This window comes from Lutjanus erythropterus, chromosome 24 (assembly GCF_056507025.1).
Source record: "Lutjanus erythropterus isolate fLutEry1 chromosome 24, fLutEry1.hap2, whole genome shotgun sequence".
NCBI lineage: Eukaryota > Metazoa > Chordata > Actinopteri > Lutjaniformes > Lutjanidae > Lutjanus > Lutjanus erythropterus.
In genome coordinates this window covers 4,281,561-4,300,392 of record NC_139340.1, presented here as the reverse complement: position 1 = coordinate 4,300,392, position 18,832 = coordinate 4,281,561, and the positions used below count along the sequence as shown (strand labels likewise).

Below are 18,832 nucleotides of genomic sequence, written 5' to 3'. Positions count from 1 at the left end.
TTGTTAAAAGTGTGTACACATGAACAAAATAAGATGTTGTAATTGTTTACTTGGCTTCATAGTTTCAGGCTCCTTGTCAAAGATAAAACCAGGGAATTATTGTGGGACTCCTTGTCAGTACTTTTTAGATATGTTTTAATAGTTGTGTTTTTGTGTTTTACTGAGTGATAAAGTAGTGTATTACTGGGTTTTCTCTGACTGAAAAGTTCAAGTAATTTGTGGCGTTTTCATGTGTGCATCAGATATTTTGATAAAGGTGAAGTACATAAGGAAAATGAAATTTGAGCCTGTGTTGTTGTTCAGTTGTGTGAACATAAAAAAAAGGTAAAGCTACAAATAAATTACTACTTCATGGCTCTCAGGTTAGTGAGGACATCTGGAAATAAGATGAAGCTGAGCACGTCAGAGGAGCAACGAACTGCTGCAACGCCAGAAAAAGAAAAACATCATCATCATGTTTAGATAAAAAGTTTGTAAAAACAAGATGCTTTCACATTATTGTAACATACAAACATTACTCATCATAAAAATAAACTATTTATATTATTATAAAATGAAAAGTTATGTGTTATGTGATCACTTACTGTTAGATAAAGTGTTATAACATGAAGTTTGTATGCTGTGATAACATAAAAACATATTATTCTAACATGAAAACACATAAAAAGATCACTTATAATGGTGTAAAGTGGTAACTTACATTTTATAACGGCACATTATATCATGTTAAAATGTGAAAAATTTACGTCATCACATTCAAACATGAAACATTTTATGTTGCAACAATAAGTTTTACCATTATAACATGAAACTTTTTACATTTTACCAAGATAAACAGAATACTGTTAACCAGTTTTGAATTATAACATGCCAATTGCTACATTGTGATAATGAAAGTTAAAATTAGAACAAAATTGGTATAACGTAAGATGTTTGTATGTTGTAATAATGTAAAAATACCTTATATAATGCTGTAAGGTGAAAACATAACAAACCTTACACATTATAAAAAGAAGTATAATGTTATAAAAAGAAAACATGATGAGTTTGTATATTGTAATGAGGTTTAAATATCTTGTTATAAGACGAAAAACATTGAAACAAACTTTCCACCATTTAAGATGACACAGATGTTTTTCTTCATGTGGCGTGGCAGCGTTACGCTCCACAGAGACACTTTGAAAACAGTCAAGTTACAGTCCAAGTTGTTGAAGGTTTATACAAAAAGAAAAGTTTTCAAACAAAGAGATGCAGTGTTTCTGAGCTGTTGATCTTTGCCATCAGTTGTTATATTGCACTTGATAAATCTGTAGTGATTCAGGTTGTTTTGATCTGGAGGAGCAGCTGTGTGTGTCTGTGTGTGTGAGTGTGTGTGTGTTGATCCAGAGTTCCCAATACTGTCAAATTTTAAGACTGATCAAGTGATGGTTTTGATAGCTAGTAGTGTTAGAACTGCATTTATTACCAACATAAACGCTGTCTGCCTTCTCAGATGTGCATATTCATAAATAGTGTGGTCTCGTCGGCAGACGTAATGACATTTTTCTCCTTTAACTAAGAAATCCACGACACAATGTGTAACAAAAACAGATCAGAAAGCCTTGCTGTAAAAAAAAAGTGTTATCTGTAATGCTCACTTCTTAAATAAAAAGGGAACATGACCTTTGTAATGGACTCTGAATACATGATCTATTCACTGTTAAAAAACAAACAAAAAAACATACATATACACATATAAGGCTTGAGTTCTCAACTCTTGGTAGTATTATTGCCATCTAGCATATTTGTAAAGCTTAAAATAAATATGGAGTACTGTACATAAATAATTTACATCAATAAGCGAAACAAAAAACAAACAAAAAATAAACACAAGGCCTCTAATGTGAGAAATGCTTCCACCGCTCTGGAGTTAGTGTTCCTCATGATAATCTAGACTCTGCCTCTGAGGTTGGTTACTCTACCTAAAGCTATCGTTGTGGCAAGAAACGACTACAGTCATGGAAAAGTATCACTGTACAAACGAGCACAAGAACATAATCACAACAACCAAATGACAGAATTCATCAATGCAGCCTGGATTATTGGTTGAAGACGAAGGAAAAATCCACCAAAAAACACTCAAAGTGTTGATTTTGTGTTGCATTCAGGGTCTACTTTCCAAATGTCAACATGAAGCTATGTCAAGTTGCAGGATTTCCAGCTACACAACAATTTTTGTACCACAAGTGGTCATCTAGACTTTCTAAGAGTGGGGCTTTATTTTAAAAACATCAATTTGTACTGATGTTCAATAATATTAAAAAAGGGGAAATCCATCATAAATGAAGCACTGGCAACAAATTGCACACCCAAAAGAGCAGGAAACAGACCAGAATGCATTGCAGCCACAAGCCAAAGGCTTTTCGAGAGAGGAGCTTAATAAACAAGGGTACGTTTACACACACAGGATATAAGCATTTTTCTTACATCATGTTAATGAGATACATTGAAATCTGACTGACTTGTAGAGCTGCAATGATTCTTTAATTGATTTGCACCTATTTTAATATCTGTTTTGAGTCAGTTTTAAAAAAAAAAGACTTTGGAAAGAATTAGATTTCTTTTCTTACAGCATCAGTCTTTGTGTAATGGACATTTGAAGACATTATCTTGGGCTTTTATAAACATTTCTCACTGTTTAAGAGATTTTATGAAACAAACAGCTAATTGATTAATGAAGATAATCGTTAGTTGTAGTTACAGTAACCAGGAGCCCATACTACAAAATAAATTCAACATACCCAGGATATCTTTTCGTTATCTGGCTTCACTGAACATAACAAAACGCAATCGCTCGAAGCAGTCACTCGATGGCCGTTTTCAATTTCAGTCAATGCAGGTTTTCCCAATCTAGTTATGAGTGTGTTCACATAAAAGAGTTGGTGTTGCAGCTGTAGTGTATTCCATCGAACTTTTGTTTTCAGGCTTAACTTTACATTGACAGACAGCTGACAGTTATGAACAGCTGATCAGCTTGCAGTGGAAGACTCATCATAGCTTGTTATTGTCAGCCTCCCTGACCTCGTGTCTGTGGAGGAGGCGGCGTGGAGAAAGGACTTGTTTCAACCATAAATTGTGTATTAAATAGGATTTCAACTTATTTAATATACAGTTTATGGCTCCAACTCGCTATTTGGACTGCAGGGCTCATTTCTGAATGTGGAGTTGTTACATACTGCTCCTTTAATCAGGTGATTATTTTTTGATGGATTTAGTCTTTGAAATGGCAAAAAAAAAATGTTTATAAAACAGAAAAATGCTGCAAATTTTCACATTTGAGAATATTACATATTTGTTTTTGCTTGAAACATTACAAACAATTAATTGATTATCAAAATACTTGCTTCATTTCTTTCTGTCAGGTCCTCCTGAACCTTCGCTGGGAGTTAAAAAGTCTGAGTATATTGATTTATTGATACTGAACATGTGAAATGGTTTAAATACTAATTTTCCACAATGTCAATAAAGAGGCACTAACTAAGCTTTCTCTGACAATATGACAATATTAAGCTTACTTAATTCATAAGATTAGTAAATTAGATCATTTAGTTATGTTTTAAAACCTCATCTACCACGAAAAATTTAATGTTTCGAAAAGAAGCGTTTCTCGTCATGTTACAGCCTCGTTATATTTATCTTTTAATAAAAATCTAAGATTTCATGCACTCAGTGTTGTGTCAAATTTTCCCTGTTGTAGAAATCCTGGAAATCCATAACATCTAGTTCACACAAAAATGCAAATTATTATTACTTTTTTTTTTTTAAACAAAACTCCTGAAAAAGAACACAAAATGCCACTAAACGGTGTAAAAAGGTGGATTTTTCCTTCTGAAATCGGCAGGTAACCAACTTCCTTTTGTCTGCCAGTTACGATGATCGGTAAACCCTCAAAAAAAATATCACCTGCTCATCAAACGTTTTTATCCCGACACTGAATCTCCAGATATCACGATTCTCCTGGTGGAGCAGATGAAAGTTTACCAACACTCGTCCGGCCGGTCAGTCGTTATTATTTCCCACCATGCTTTGGGGAACATTGAACACTTTCTGCTGGTAAAGTTCATTCTGGGTTTTTTTTTGTTGTTTTTTTTTTTAAATCTTTTTTGTTCCAATACAAATAAACACTTGACTGGTGTGAAGTGACTTTCGTAATGGAGAACTCATAAACTCATGCCTGTTCCACTGCTGTTCCCTTACAAAAAGAAAACAAAAAGAAAAAAACAGCACGTCTTACAGTTCATCATATAAAAGCTTTAGGCTGTATTCTTATTTATCCTATGCATGCGGCCGTATGCAACCGCATTTCTGAATAGAAACCAAGACATTGGTACACTTCTGCTTTGTTTTTGTACAATAAAAGATAAAATGTGCATTAGGTATGCTTGTACATGACATTGTACAATATTTACATACAATTCTTAATAGCATGAAATTTCAGGATTATCTATATACATATTGAAAATGTATCAGAAATATTTGGACTGTCTATTTTTCTTAAATATGTAAGGTAATGCTTGTAGCTTTTTTTTTTGTTTGTTTTACTATCTTATACTAAAAAAAAATAGTTAATTCAGTGAGCTGTAGACAAATTGCAACCGTTTTTGATGTTTTTCTCTATTTTTTCTGTTTTTTTTTTGTTTCTACAGTTAAAACTGTATTGGTGATTGGAATTTCCAGCACCTTCTGTGGTCAGTCATTAAGTCAAGTTGATATATCATGGAACATCGATGTACCACTGAAAGTCCATGTGTAGCACCTGTTAGAGAGCTCAGATCGCATCAAGGCTGAACGGACGAAGTCTCCGAAAGGCTTTGAGGACGTTCTCTGGCCGACACATTCAATGTTATCTGGATATCTTCCTCCTCTTAGGCTTGGGGAGCTTCACCTGACGATCCCTCGACGGGATCTGATGGAGACAGACAGAGACATTATGGTGACGAGTGACAGGATGACGGAGTTGAAGCAACACTTCATGAGGAGAAAAGGACGTAAACACTCACTGTGCCCGACATCTTATCCAGCTCACTCATGGCCTCGTGGATAGCAGCTTCCAAGTGATTATTCAGTTTCCCCTGTCTGTTGGACGACATTTATATTATTTACATTTAAACAGTCAGATATGGATTGAACTGCTTGTTTGCTCTCGGACATTTGGTTGCTACAGGGACCACGACACTGACTATGTTTACATGCACCATTACTCAGAAAACCACAACACATCACCAGGTTAATGGTTGCAAGAATTACCACAAATTTCAAATCCACTGTCCGTGCGCCACGCTAAACTGGAAAGCTTAGCAGCAGTAACTAAGGTTGTGACTTACAATGAAGGAAAAAAAGAGCCAGACTAAAACCATGTAAACATCTGACTCAGATATAAGTTGCAATCTGTCTTTCAGCATATTCAAAATACTGCATAAATCACAGACCTGTCATCATCTTATTTACTGCACCAACAACACGGTGGACAGGTTTACTTACTTCAGGCCTCTTTTGGCAGCTCGGTCAAGTGCCTCTAAGTCGTGAGTTAGTGTTTTTAGCTTCTCTGGCTCTACCTGTGTGCATACAAGAGAAAACATCTCAGTACATTCAGGGCTGTTTGGTAGCAGATTGAGAAAATCATGTTGAATTTGCTGTTCTGTCTACCAGTTAATTTGGCAGACATCAGCTGTAGGACCTCTTCTATTCTGAAATCCTGATTTGGCAGGTAAAATGATGTGAGTGGAGCAGTTTTGAATCCATCTGCCACAATGGACAGTGGACAAAAAGCTTGTTTCCTTCTGACTTCTCAGTGCTGCAATAACAAGTTTACATCAGAGGAAAACTTACAGTTACAATTAAATACAACTTATTCTGTCTCCTTGACTTTCTGGCAAGCATCAATCTTAGACTGGAAAACACAAGACCAGTGTTAACTTTGTTGATGTCCTTTAATTTCATGACTAAATTGTGATGACATAAATGAGAAAAAAAAAAAAAAGAAAAGGTGAAATTGTCAGTCAGAAAACTTAAGTTATATTAGAATTATCAACCACCTCAAAGAACTAACAAACCTAGCTACTTTAAAAAGTATGTGCCTCAGCAGCCTTTTAGATGGGAAGATAGATAAGAAAGAGGAGAAACGACCTGTGGGTTAAAGTGGAAAGTCACTGTCCTGCAGTGTCTGCCAAGGTAAATAACAGTTATGTACAGTGACTGATTCCATAATATGTATGTTAATTCCCTTTTGGGACTAAATTTAATGTGAGAATAAAAATTATGTATGGTTTCACGGTGCAGTGCATTTCTCTGTTAACATGTTAAATTTAAAGGGGACCTACTATGCTTTTTCTTATTTTCTGACACATGTATAATGTTACAATGTTGGATGTTTACATTAAATGTGGCCAAAGTTTCAAATCATGAGGTATACATATGTAAAAGTAATTCCTGTGAGCAAAATGTTCAGGCTTCAGACTGCTCTAAAGGCACCATATAAGGGTTTTTTTCTACTTTCAACAACTTTGCTGTGACCAGCAGACGTTGGCATGTAGGGATTTATTTATATAGTCATTTGCTCAAGGCGCAGCTCGCTCATAAAGCACTTTTCAGTTGTACAAGAGTTTTATATTTGCTGTTTTCCCTTCAATGTCCTTCTGCTGCCCAGCTCTCTGTGATCAGTTTCTGATGGACAGGTATTTTTACTTGTTGTTAATGTAGCTGACTGCTACTGCTAGTTAGCTGTACACTCTGACTGATGTTTGAGCTTCCAGTGCAGCCAGAGGCATGGAGCTAACTAACAATTACTGGCTAAACAACAACTAAAACTTTGTCCATCAAGAAACTCTATAAACCACAGAGAGTTGAGGCAGAGCAGTTGGAGGACATTGGAGAGAAAAACAGAAAATATTTCCTCCATAAAATATGATCAACTTTCCACAAAATCTGTCAATAGAGTTCAACTGAGTGACACATCACATCAAATTGAGCAAAAGACCTCAGTACTACATGTAGTTTTATCAGGTAATAAACATGATCAGTGTCTGATAACCAATAATGAGTAATTTCTATATGATGTAAAAGTGTGTGTCAATAACACATTCTCAACCTGTGTGACTAAACACAGTTCAAGGTATGGTTACTTCTAATTGGAATTTTTACAGCCAGGATAAATACCTTTCAGCAAAATCAATTATTACAACATCATCATTTCTCAACTGTGTGAAATGAGAAAATTAAAACTTAACACTGGCTAAATCTGGACTAAAACAAAATCAAAGGACTAAAATGTGACTTTACCTAACTACAATTTTCACTAAATTTTAAAATCTTGTCAAAATGGACAGTGCACCAGACTCTACAAATTTCCACTCTGTCTTTATAGAGAACATTCCTGTGTGGTGAGTCTAACTCTACTGTACCACTCGCTGCAGTCTCATCTTGTGTGAAAATCCAAGTTGGCTGGTAAAATACTGACAGGTGGTCACAGACGGGTCTCTCACCTTGGCCTGCTCCCGCAGCTGCATAGCAGCGCTGTGCACTTGTTCGTCCCCGGCCAGCTTGGCAGGCCAGGGCGGGAAGCCCTTCAGCTGGCCCCACACCAGCTCTCCCATGTTGAAGGTCCTGGAGCGGTAGTGCAGCAGCTCTGAGGAGGGCGAGTCCGGCTGCCGAAGATCCTCCTCGCTGCTCAGGCTCTTTGTGTCCGAGGGGCTGGGCGCCATGCCGTTGAAGTGGCCGTTGTAGTGGCTGTAGTCTTTGGCTGTGGCCAGTGGCCCCTCCAGGCTGGTGGAGGAGCTGGGCGACTGGTCGTCCCCCGTCAGCTCCTGCCGTGGGGGGCCCAGGACCTCCCCGTAACCGCGGGTGTTAAAGTGAGGAGTGGCGCCGTTGATGTGGGCGCAGCGCTCCACCGTTTGCTCCAGACGCTCCTTGTAGTTGGCAGGTGTCCGGTTGCAGTTGTTGAAGCGGTAGCTGTCGTCGAGGAAGGCCTTATCGTGCGCCATGGCCAGGCCGTGGTCGTTGGACCCCTCAGTGGGGCAGGGCGGTGCAGGGGCCAGGCTGGCGGGTCGCTCCATGCACGGACTACTCCTTACTTGGGTGGAGCACTCCAGAAACTCCTCGCCACCCCAGGCGCTGTTGTTGCTGTGAGCGTCGAAGCCTCCCCCGTGTTGCGCCTCCCCGTCCCACTGCCCCCTGGGAGTGCCACGTCCAGGAGAGCGGAAGTAGTCATTGGCGGTCTCGTGGCTTTCAGGAGTGCTCTTCCCTGGATCCATGTTCTTCTGACCTCGCCCCAGCCTCGCTTGCCGTGGCCTGGCCTGCTGCGATAACGCCTCCCCCTCCTGGTGGCCGTGCAGAACTGTGCTAACTGCTTTAGGGAGGTTGACAGGCTCCCCTATTGAAGCAGTGAAGGCACTCATGGCGCTGAGGGCGGGGACCGGACTCGCCTGTGTGGTCCCGCTCACTGTGGTGGTTATCGTCACGTGCATGCCCTTGCTGGCGGCGTCCACCACGGCTCTGTAGATGGCGTCCACCGACTCCGGGCCTCCACCAGGGCCCCTGTCAGAGCCCGCTGGAAGCCCGTCACCCTGGGGCTGCTGCCCCTCCCCGAACTGTGGATGTGACAACATCCCCGGCTGTAGGAAGAGAAGGTCAGAACATGACGAAAAATGTTTCTGAAAAATGTATTTGAAATGTGTGGAAGCCCATTTCCTCAAGTAAAAAAAAATAAATATCCCCATGTTAAGTCATAACTATGACAGAAAAACATCAAAATCATGAGATAAAAAGTCATAAATATAGAGATAGAAGCTGAAATGATGAGATTAAAGAGTCAATTATGAGATGATATATATCTTATATAAGATATAGGAACTATGAGATTTAAAAAAGACATTGAAATTATGGGTTCAAAAGTCATAATTATGAGAAAAAAAGTAAATTATGCATTCAAAAGTCATAATTATGAAATAAGTCAATTAAGTCAATTGCCACAAAATCAAATATGAGAGAATGTGAATAAAAAGTCAATTGTAAGATAAGAAAAGTTTAAATTATGTGATAACAACCATAAGATAAAAAGTCAACCTTAAGATACAAAGCAAAAATTTTGAGTTAAAAGTTGGAACTTTGAGATAAAAAGTTGTGACTGTAAGATAAAACCATAATGGGATATTTTTTTTATTTCGCTGGCAGAAATGGTGTTTTACAGAAAAACATCAGCGATCAGAATATCATCCTGTCACCTGGTAGTTCTGGTAGAGGCAGGCCATGGAGCCGGCGTTGGTGTTGTTGTTGTCTGTGTACGGTGGGTTGTCAGAGAAGTGCTGCTGTCCCTGGTAGGCTGGGTGGGAGGCCACGCCCTGCTGCATGCCCTGGTGGACCTGCTGCTGGTACATCTGGCCTCCGCCGGCGTTGACGTGTGGCTGCAGGCCGCCCATACCACAGCCGAGGGATGACGGGTTTCCTGCAAAACCAATGGGACATAAAATATGAGTCAAATGAATCTTTGCGTGTATCATAACATCACGATACAGTATCAGAATATATAATTAATAATTTTTATTCATTCTGATGAGAAGGGAACTTTGGTTATCAATTCTGTACTTCCATTATAACAGAAACTTCTTGCAACATTACAGCAGCATTATTTGTTTGGCTTTTTGACAGCATGGGATTGCTTGGACTTCTTTCTCCATCTTCATGCGTTAGGATGTAGAGGGTACAATTTAATTTAGCATACTCTCAAGTCTTGCTGCAGTTGACCAATTTAGATCAAATCTATTCCTTTTCTTATTTGAGCTGTCCCTTTATTTTTTCCTTTATTTTAAAAGGCAGAGGGTAGAAAAGGAAAATATTTTACAGTTGCATCGTACCTCGTAATCTATTTTTTCCACTTGTGAATACTTAAATTGCTATTTCAATATTATGTCATATTGAAAAATTGCGATGAATCACAATGTTATTGCTGTTGTTAATGAATTCATAATATTTGGGCAGTTTTTCATCATTCTGGGCAGATTTTGTACAATGACCAATCTGGCGACAGTGGATACACCATATTTCCAATATTTTCTTAAATCCCTTGTCTTTGTACCATATTCTGTTGACTAATTATGCACATTCCCAAATTAAAAATGCAAAAATTTTAGAAAGATTGTGTGGAAGCAGATCTATTTGGCTGTATAGCTCCAATGAATTCAATACATGGGATACTATAGTAAACTATCTGGACCCAAGTTTTTGCCAGAATCTACTTCCCAGAATGTGAATGCAATATTCAACAATTACAACTTTCAGAGACACATTTTACAACAGTTATGATAATTCTCTAAACTGATATCATTGTATTTTTCTCCAGTACCAGAAGTCTGTACAATACTCCTCTCTGTAGAGCAATTAAGTGGAATTTATATTACTGTTTTTACCAGAAAACGAATGTCAAAGCTGGCCAAGTATATCTCAGAGACTTTATGATCTGAAGAAAAAGTTGCACATTAACAATCTGTTGCACATTTAAAACTAACAGACGGACATGCTGACAGATGCGGTGCAGACAGACCTGTTAGCAAAGCGCACAAGGACAGAACATGAACAACATATATCAAGGCCACAGATGTATCAATGAATGAAGAGAAAGCCCAGCAGCAATGTTATGCAGACAAAGCCAGAGCGAGTACAGAATCTCCGAGGCCTAACGCTGTGTGTGTGTGTGTGTGTGTGTGTGTATGAGTGGCGACTGGAGCAGCTGGTGCGATGCTACGTAGCTGAAGGGCAGCTGTGTGTGCTTTCCATTTTTTTCTCTCTCTCCTCTTTTCTTTCTTCCCCTCCTCTCTCCTCTCCAACACTGAGAGCCGCGACTCGGCCAGCCCCCTCCCCCGTCCACCCCACATCCTCCGCTACTGCTATGATATAGTGACGGCTGTTGCCGGGGGAGGTTGCCATGGGAACCGAGTGATGATTGGTGGTGCTGTCCACTGCCAGGAAGCTTGTTGGGGGAGTCGGGCGGGTGGATGAAGGGGGGTTACGAGGGTCGGGTGGTGTGATTTTAGCCTGCTGGGGGATGGGGGGGCGGTCAGCTGGGTGGCAGGAGGTCTGGGGGGGGGGTTTACAATGAACTTTGGGGTATTTGTTGATGGCAGAAGTGGAGGGGGAGCTCGCTAGCTGTCTAGAAACAGATGGTTGGAGGCTAATGCTAAAAAGCCACTGACGAGGCCACTTTCAAAGAGCTTTCAGTGCTCTTAAGATCTCCAACATGTCATCCAAATTAGCTTCAAGTATGTGAAAATCTACAGAGGCATAACATCTGCCATTTGGTGACAGAATATTCTGTTATCCCAGGAGTCTGTGAGTGCTTATGTGCTTGTGTCACCAGGGCCCCTTGACAGTGGTGCAAGGCTATGAGATTACCATTGGGTTTCTTTTTTCTTTTCAGAAACATTGATAAGTTCTGGACCACTAGAGGCACTGCAGAACAATATTTTGATGACAGGGGCTTCTAATTCTTCTTACACACACACACACACACACACACACACACACACACACACACACACACACACACACACACACACACACATATACCAATTTCCCTGTAGATTAAATGCAAAATTTTATTTTGATTAGTTGACTAGTCAAACAGTAAGAAAACACTCAGAAAGCATTTAAACTGAGCACATTTTATTAAGAAATAATGCTAAACACTGCCCGAGAAAAATATTGTGTGTATTAAGAGCCATTTAAAGCTGTTAATCACAGTCTACAATCGCTGTATCGTATTTCAAATACGATGCTCAAAATATTCTGTTTTTTTTGTTTTATTTAAAAAAGAAAGTTGTGTTTACATAGCAAATTTAAATCAATATTACTTTTTTCCTGTTTACATGCAGCCTTGCATCCCCCGATTATGGAAAAATGGAATGGATGAGGCCATTTTGCTTCTCAGTATTAAAAAGATTTTTGTTTCCAAAGTTTGTCACCAGTGCCGGACTTGTTTGCCTGAGCAAACACAGCCTCCCTCTTTCATTTGTTCAACTACCTTCTTGAAAAGGCTGGTGTTGTGATATTTGTGCATATCCAAAAAGACTTTTGTGATGTTTAAAAAAAGGCGTGTTTCTCCTTCCAACCAGAAATATGGACTTTTCTTTTGTGTAGCTCAACAACCAGCCTTACAACCTGTTCAGTGGAAAATGATACTGCATGTAAATATAGTCATTGATAACTCTGCATGGTTGCTTTAAGCTTCACTTTGTGTCCGAAGTCATGCTGGAAAAAGACAAGCAATAAGCTCATATGAAATGGAGACAAGTGGGCAATCTTCACAACTGTGAGATTGTAAGAAGCAGATGGTTGGTGTTTCAACTTGAAAGTGACAAACACTTATCAGATTATCAACACACAACAGGGCCCACATGTTTGTCTCAACCACAACCAGGCCAATATTGTCAGTTTAGCAGTAACAAGGTCCAAGGCTCAAAAGGAATTAGCTGGTAAAATTTGTTAGAAAAATAGACGAAACCCATGAATAATAATAACAGGAATCAGCAACAGGAGGAGGCAACAGGTTGCAGAGTTAAACTCCATATGGTGTTGAGTCAGACGTTCCTGCATGTTGGTTCAATTATCATGAGAAATTATATAACTTGCCATGGCTACAAACAGCTTCAGCCACATCAAGCTTTCTTTCATTCTTTAAAATAAAAGTCTAAATTAAGGCCACAGCTTGGATTAAAAGTAAGCAGGTGACCAGTGTGACATTATTCTGTTAATGCATGTTTTTAGTTTTACATCACAGGTGTTTCCCAAGCAGATCCGTACAAATTCTCCTGAAATACTGCATTCACAAAAATGGGACAGACACAAGGCCACAGTTAACTTTGACCACCAAAATCTATTCAGTTCATCCACGAGTTCAAGTGGATGTTTGTGCAACATTTGAAGAAATTTCACCAAGGTGTTCTTGAGCTATTGCATTCACAAAAATGGGATGGGCATGAGACCACAGTGACCTAAATCCTTGACCTACAAAATCCAATTAGTTCATCCTTGAATAAAAGTGGACCTTTGCACAAAATATGAAGAAATTCCATCCACGTATTCCTGAAATATTGCATTCATCAGAATGGGATGGACATGGGTCAACATTTAAGTTTGACCACCAAAATCTTAACAGTTCATCTTTGAGTCCAAGTGGACATTTGTGCTGAATCTGAAGAAATTCTGTACACGTGTGCCTGAGATATCACATTTGCAAGAATAGGGCTGGATGTGAGGTCACAGTGACTTTGACCTTTGACCACCAAAATCTAATCAGTTAATCTTTGAGTGTTGGATGTTTATGCCAAATTTGAAGAAATTTACAAGGCGTTCACAAGAAAGTAACAACCAGAAAACATGATGCCTCTGGCCACCGCTGTCACAAGCATTGAGGCTCAAAAACTTGATTGTCTCTAGTCAGACATCAACATCCACTTTGCACACAGAAAAAAAACTACATGCTTCAAATATGCTGGTTAAATTACTGTTTCTGGAGTGACTATGAGGATATCAACATTGTAAATGTCAAAACTGCAGTTCATAACAACTGTTTTCCTTCCATCCCTACAGGACTAGTGACAAACCTCATAGGCTACCTCCTGACCCGCAGAGGACCACCTGAATTTCAATGACTTGACGGAGGAAAAATACAGAATAACAGGGCACCTGGTGATAAGAACAGGTGGCCTGCAGCAGACCTTGGTGATATCTCCATTATAAACCATACGAGGACACACAGACGCACAATGAATACATAAACTCATAGCCCAGTCCCACAGCAGGCAAAAAAACAAGATCTAGGCCTTTTCAGTGCTTTCAAAACAAACGCTAACATGAACGCGCACAAACACACACACACACACACACACACTCACACAAAAAAAAAAACATACAGTCACACACAAAGTCATTCACATGCACACAAATAAACAGAAGCACACACACTGTAATGCACAAGTAGTCACAGACATGCACACACAGTCATTCAAACACACACACAGGCCTAAACCCTCATCAAAGGCTTCACTCTGGTCTCTATTCAGGGTCTATCGTTACTATAGCGACCAGCTAGCTGGGAGAAGCTCTTTAGAGCGCCCTATCTGGGCTGTTTCCCTTAAAGCGTGATCCAGATCCCATTTCCATCTTCTTACACCATTGACTGATGCTAGCATACAAATAAAACAAAGAGAAACACTGGCTGACTGACAATTAGCCGAGCTTCCAAAGATGAGGGGCCTGCTCATTAGCTCAGAGATACTGGAGGAGCCCGACTGTCTAGGCTCGGGGCCTATCACCTAAATCCTTTGGTTTTAGTTCACTCATAACCATAGAAACCACATCTTCATCCAACCATTAGCTTATCACAAGGAAGGGAGGGGGACGTACACTCATTAGCTGCACAGGATATCAACACCATCACACAGCCACAGGGAGGTCACTGTGGACTGTTGTCGCTCAGTTTGTGTCGCGTCAGATGTCTTGAAATGTCACCTCATAATTATTATTATTTTCAGGATTTTTGTAAATAGAACTAGCGGGATTATTAAAGTAGCTGCCAAGCGCTAGTAGGGTTTAGCTTTTTATATCTCCACTGTAATCACTGTCAAGCTCTCATTATTAAAATAACTGGAATTATTTTAGCCATGAACCGCAAATGTCAGAAATGGAGACAATAATTCAATTTCCCTAAATTAAATAATAACAGATTTTATTGTTATGTTCAAGATATAAATGCCTCAAAATTGAAGCATTTAGCAATTTATGTACATACAGTGAGTAAACTATTGAAAATCAAACACATTACCAAATCAGCACTATACATCATAAAATGATGGTTAAGGTAATTTTGCTAAAAGGTAATTCATCCTAATTTCCTGATAAGATGACTGATATTTATGTTTATAGTGACAGCATTTTACACCGCATCTTAACCCCATCTACATAGGACATAATTACATTAGTTAACTACTCTGGGTCATGTAGTTTCATGATAAACTACCTATGTATTATAATAACATTTTTTGTTAAAAAAATATGACATAATACCACAGCTCATCATCTGCTATCTGATTAAAATCATCTGTGGTTTGTGCACCTCAACATATGCTCCCTATCCTCCTCTTAGAACACACCATGGGGTTGTCTAAGTGAGGACTGGCCTGCCCTGGTCCATAAATCAAACACACCTACACTTTACTCAGTGTCAGTTCAGTTATAACTCCATGTGACAACATAAGACCAAATTCAGACTGTGATAACTTCCTGTGATGTAGTTTGGATATAGTTGAACTATTTCTGAAGGTAGTTTTAGTTTGACAAACTAATTTGAGTGAGTAAGAGGGGTGAAGATGTATTTCATTATTATATATATATAATATTTTCATTATTCTAAAGCAGCTGGTAGTCTGGTAATCTACAGTTTTCAAGTAGTTTCCCTGGCAGTCGAAGGCAGGCTGCCTTCATATTACTGACCAGTGCCTTTGTTGAAAACTTTGCCCGTACGTATACTAGGTTGATCTCATGAAGAAGACCTATTTTGATTGCTTACATGTAATTAATTTAGTCTTTGTTTGAAGAATAAATTTATAGTTTCATCTCACCAGAAGACAGAGTGCCTTAGTTTTTTACCTATGGCAGACAACCACAGGATAAAATTGTCTGTCTCTATATAAAGCAAAACTTGGATCTTGTGTTTTTGTACTTTTACCTGCCTCACGAAGGAGCACGTCACATCAGCTGGGGTCATGCAGCACTTTCTTCTCAGATTATGAACTTTTGTGAGTATTTTCACTTAGGTGCACAGCCACACATGTTCTCCAGCCTTTGCCACCTTTGTCTCAAACCCTGTCAGAACTGATGTAGTGTGGTGCTGATGTCTCACCTGTATCAGAGATGTTCTGCGTACAGCCTCCATCACCACCTCCATGTGGCATCACCACCATGTTAGTCCGCCCCATACCGTGAAGGAGGTTCTGCTGTGAGGGGTGAGGGCCCGGGTGGGACAGCGGTGGGGGGTTAGTGTTGGGGCGTACCAGTGGCATGCCATCAGGACCCACCGGTCCACCTCCGGGACCCATGGGCCCACAGTTACTCATGGAGGAGGCCTGCATCTGGGCCATCATGTCGGGGAACTGGCCTGGACGAGAGCTCAGGTGGCCCCCAGAGGCGTCCATGTTCTGGCAGTGCTGCATGGCGTCTCCTGGACCCCGCAGCCTCTGCTGAGCCAGGAGGTTCTGCTGAGGGCCACCTGGGACCATCCCTGTGCTGTCGTTGTAATGCAGCTGTGCAGCTCCTTGGGGTCCAGGCCCACGATGGCTGCTCCCGGCCAGGTTGTGGGAGCTCTGGCAGCTCATGGACTGGAGGAGCTGAGCCATGGAGGTGTTTGGGGGTAGGTTTCCAAGTCGGCCCACTTTCCGCAGCTGCTCTGTGGCACTGGGCCCTGGCATGTGTGGCCCTCCCATGCCTCGTTTGTTGAGCATGTTGTAGACCATGTTGTTGCTATTGTCATGGTTTACGGCGGCGCTGCCTGAAGACTGCCTCCGTTTACGCATGGGGTCCCTCTGCTGGGCCATGAGCTTGTCTCTGAGCGCCGCCCGGCCGCTCTGGCCCTCCGGAGTGTTGAGCAGCATGGTGGAGTTTGGCGGGAGCATTGGGTTTAAAGTGCTGTGTCCTTCCATGCCTCGAGGGCCGCTCATAGAGCCGGGGTGCCCACCGCCTCCTCCTCCGTTACCTCCTCCACCTGCCCCCATGCCTGCCATCCCAACAGCACCACCAGCCATGCCAGCAGTGCTGTTGCCAGCAGCGCTGAGTTTGTTTTGATTTGCTAGCTGTGCTTTGGCTGCGGCTGACAAGAGACTGCTGGCGGGGAAGGAAGCGGCGTTCTGTTGGTTGAGGATCTGATTGAGGGGCATCCCCAGGAGTCCTGGGTGGCCCTTCTGGGAAGCGCTGGGGGTCGCCAGAGAGGAGGATGACGAGGAGGAAGAGGTGGGCGAGTACATGGGGTTGCTGTGCTGCTGCTGGGAACCGATCGAGTTTCCCATCCCGGGCAGCAGCTGGGGGTCTTTGTACTGGTGGAGCGGGTCAGTTTTGTTGGTGGAGGGGCTGGAGGGCATGGCTGGCCTGGGAGACCCCATGGCCGACCTGGGAGAGCGAGGAGGGACCTTCATGGTGCCACATGGGGCCTGGTGCCCCGAGGGCATTGCAAAGTTCCCGTGGTCAGAGGAGGTGGAGGACGAGCGCGAGCGATGAGGGGAGGCCTCCATTCTGCTGATGGCAGGCCCAGCCATGTGGACAGGGGAGGTGACAGGGGAGGGGGACATGGAGGAAGCTGGACCACCCTGTTGAGTCCTTTGAACATGGCCACCATGCCCCACAGGCCCAGGCTTCACTGTGGGTAAAGGTAAGTTGCTTGGCAAGGGGACGATGGCGGGAGGGGGGATGTTTACATTCATCATTGGTACCTGAGAGTGGATGTTAGGCTGGAAGTTAGAGGGATTGGGGGCATTTGTGGGGGGCTGGCTGACTGGCTTGTTGGGGATGGGGTCCAGGATGCCTAAGGGATCTTTTTCAGAGGTCAACTGCCTTTTTTGAAGGGCACAGGGTGGTGGTATGGATGGAGGAGGCGGTACAGGGTGCACAGGGGGCTGTGTTTTATGGTGAAATGCTGCACGGGGCATATCTATACCAGGAGGGAAGTTCCCCCGGGGCATGTTCATGTTCATGACAGGGCTTTTGGCAGTGGCCGTCGGAGAGAGGGGCGTGCTAGTCCTCCCTGTCATGGCGCAGGATGGCTGGCCCACAGGGGAGCCATGGAGCATAACACTGGGTGGGGAAAGAGGCGTCCTAGTGTTCCCGTGGATGGAGGCTGAGCCGGGACTGCCAGCTCCTGGAAACCCACAAGGATTGGTCCTTGGAAAGCCCTCAGGGCTGCCGAGAGTGTCTGCACTGGGAGACTGTGAGCCATCTCCATACAGCTTAGCACTGGAGGGAGGTGGGCTCAGCATGCCTCCGTACCCAACCCGGTAAGGGGATTTGGGGCCCGGCTCCCCACTGCCCAGCCTCTGGGGCCTGGGGTACCCAGAGTAGAGCTCTGGCTGCTGGGCTCCACCCATCTCCTGGGGTGGGTACAGCCTCTGCTGCTGCTGCTGTCCAGCTGCCATCATCATCTTGAAGGGAATCTTGCAGTCTGGGCCGACAGCGTTGGGCAGGCCATCGTGGGGTTTAGTCCTTATTGCTTGTTGAGTTGTGGAATGCGCAGTGACCACAGATGACGTACCTTGAGACCAAACAAAGAACATTTCAGTTAAATCAATACAAACAAGTCCTTTAAAGTCCTTACAGTGGTTGACTGTCAGTTTCCGCATTGATTCTAAAATTCTTTTACTTGTTTTTTAAGCACCTAATGGTCTTGCACTGGCATATCTGCCTCAAATGCTAACAGTGTATGAACCAGTACAGTCCCTCAGATCCTCAGGCTCCAGTCTTTTACTTGTTCCAAAGTGCAGGACTAAAACCTGTGGTGATGCAGCTTCGCAGTCTGACTGAGGATCTGAGGTCAGCTACCTCTTCAGCCTGGCTTTTGATTGAAGAATGGTTGATTTTATTCATTTTATTTTATTGTTTTTATTCAATTTTGCTTTATCCTATTCAACATTATCTGTTATTTCCTTATGACCAGTGTTTTGTTTTATCCATTTTATGTTTTATGTGTTTTAACTTTTTATCTAATCCTGTTCATTTTTACTGCTTGTACCATGTGCAAACTTATGGTGCGTGGTATTATTTT

The 18,832-nt window shown here is 41.9% G+C and overlaps 1 protein-coding gene across 2 annotated transcripts in view; it reads right to left on the bottom strand.

The window, feature by feature from the left end:
* Positions 1 to 3,469: 3,469 nt before the first annotated feature.
* The window catches only part of mbd5 (methyl-CpG binding domain protein 5), a 34,776-nt gene continuing 19,413 nt past the window's right edge, over positions 3,470 to 18,832 (bottom strand). For both annotated transcript variants that reach the window (XM_084713838.1, XM_084713837.1), the window contains exons 5-10: positions 15,929 to 18,322; positions 9,258 to 9,478; positions 7,521 to 8,648; positions 5,521 to 5,594; positions 5,040 to 5,115; positions 3,470 to 4,945 (exon numbers count right to left, since the gene is read on the bottom strand). In XM_084713838.1, coding sequence (XP_084569964.1) covers positions 4,883 to 4,945; positions 5,040 to 5,115; positions 5,521 to 5,594; positions 7,521 to 8,648; positions 9,258 to 9,478; positions 15,929 to 18,322 — 3,956 coding nt within the window. In that variant the 3' untranslated portion in view covers positions 3,470 to 4,882. The remainder of the gene's footprint in view (positions 4,946 to 5,039; positions 5,116 to 5,520; positions 5,595 to 7,520; positions 8,649 to 9,257; positions 9,479 to 15,928; positions 18,323 to 18,832) is intronic.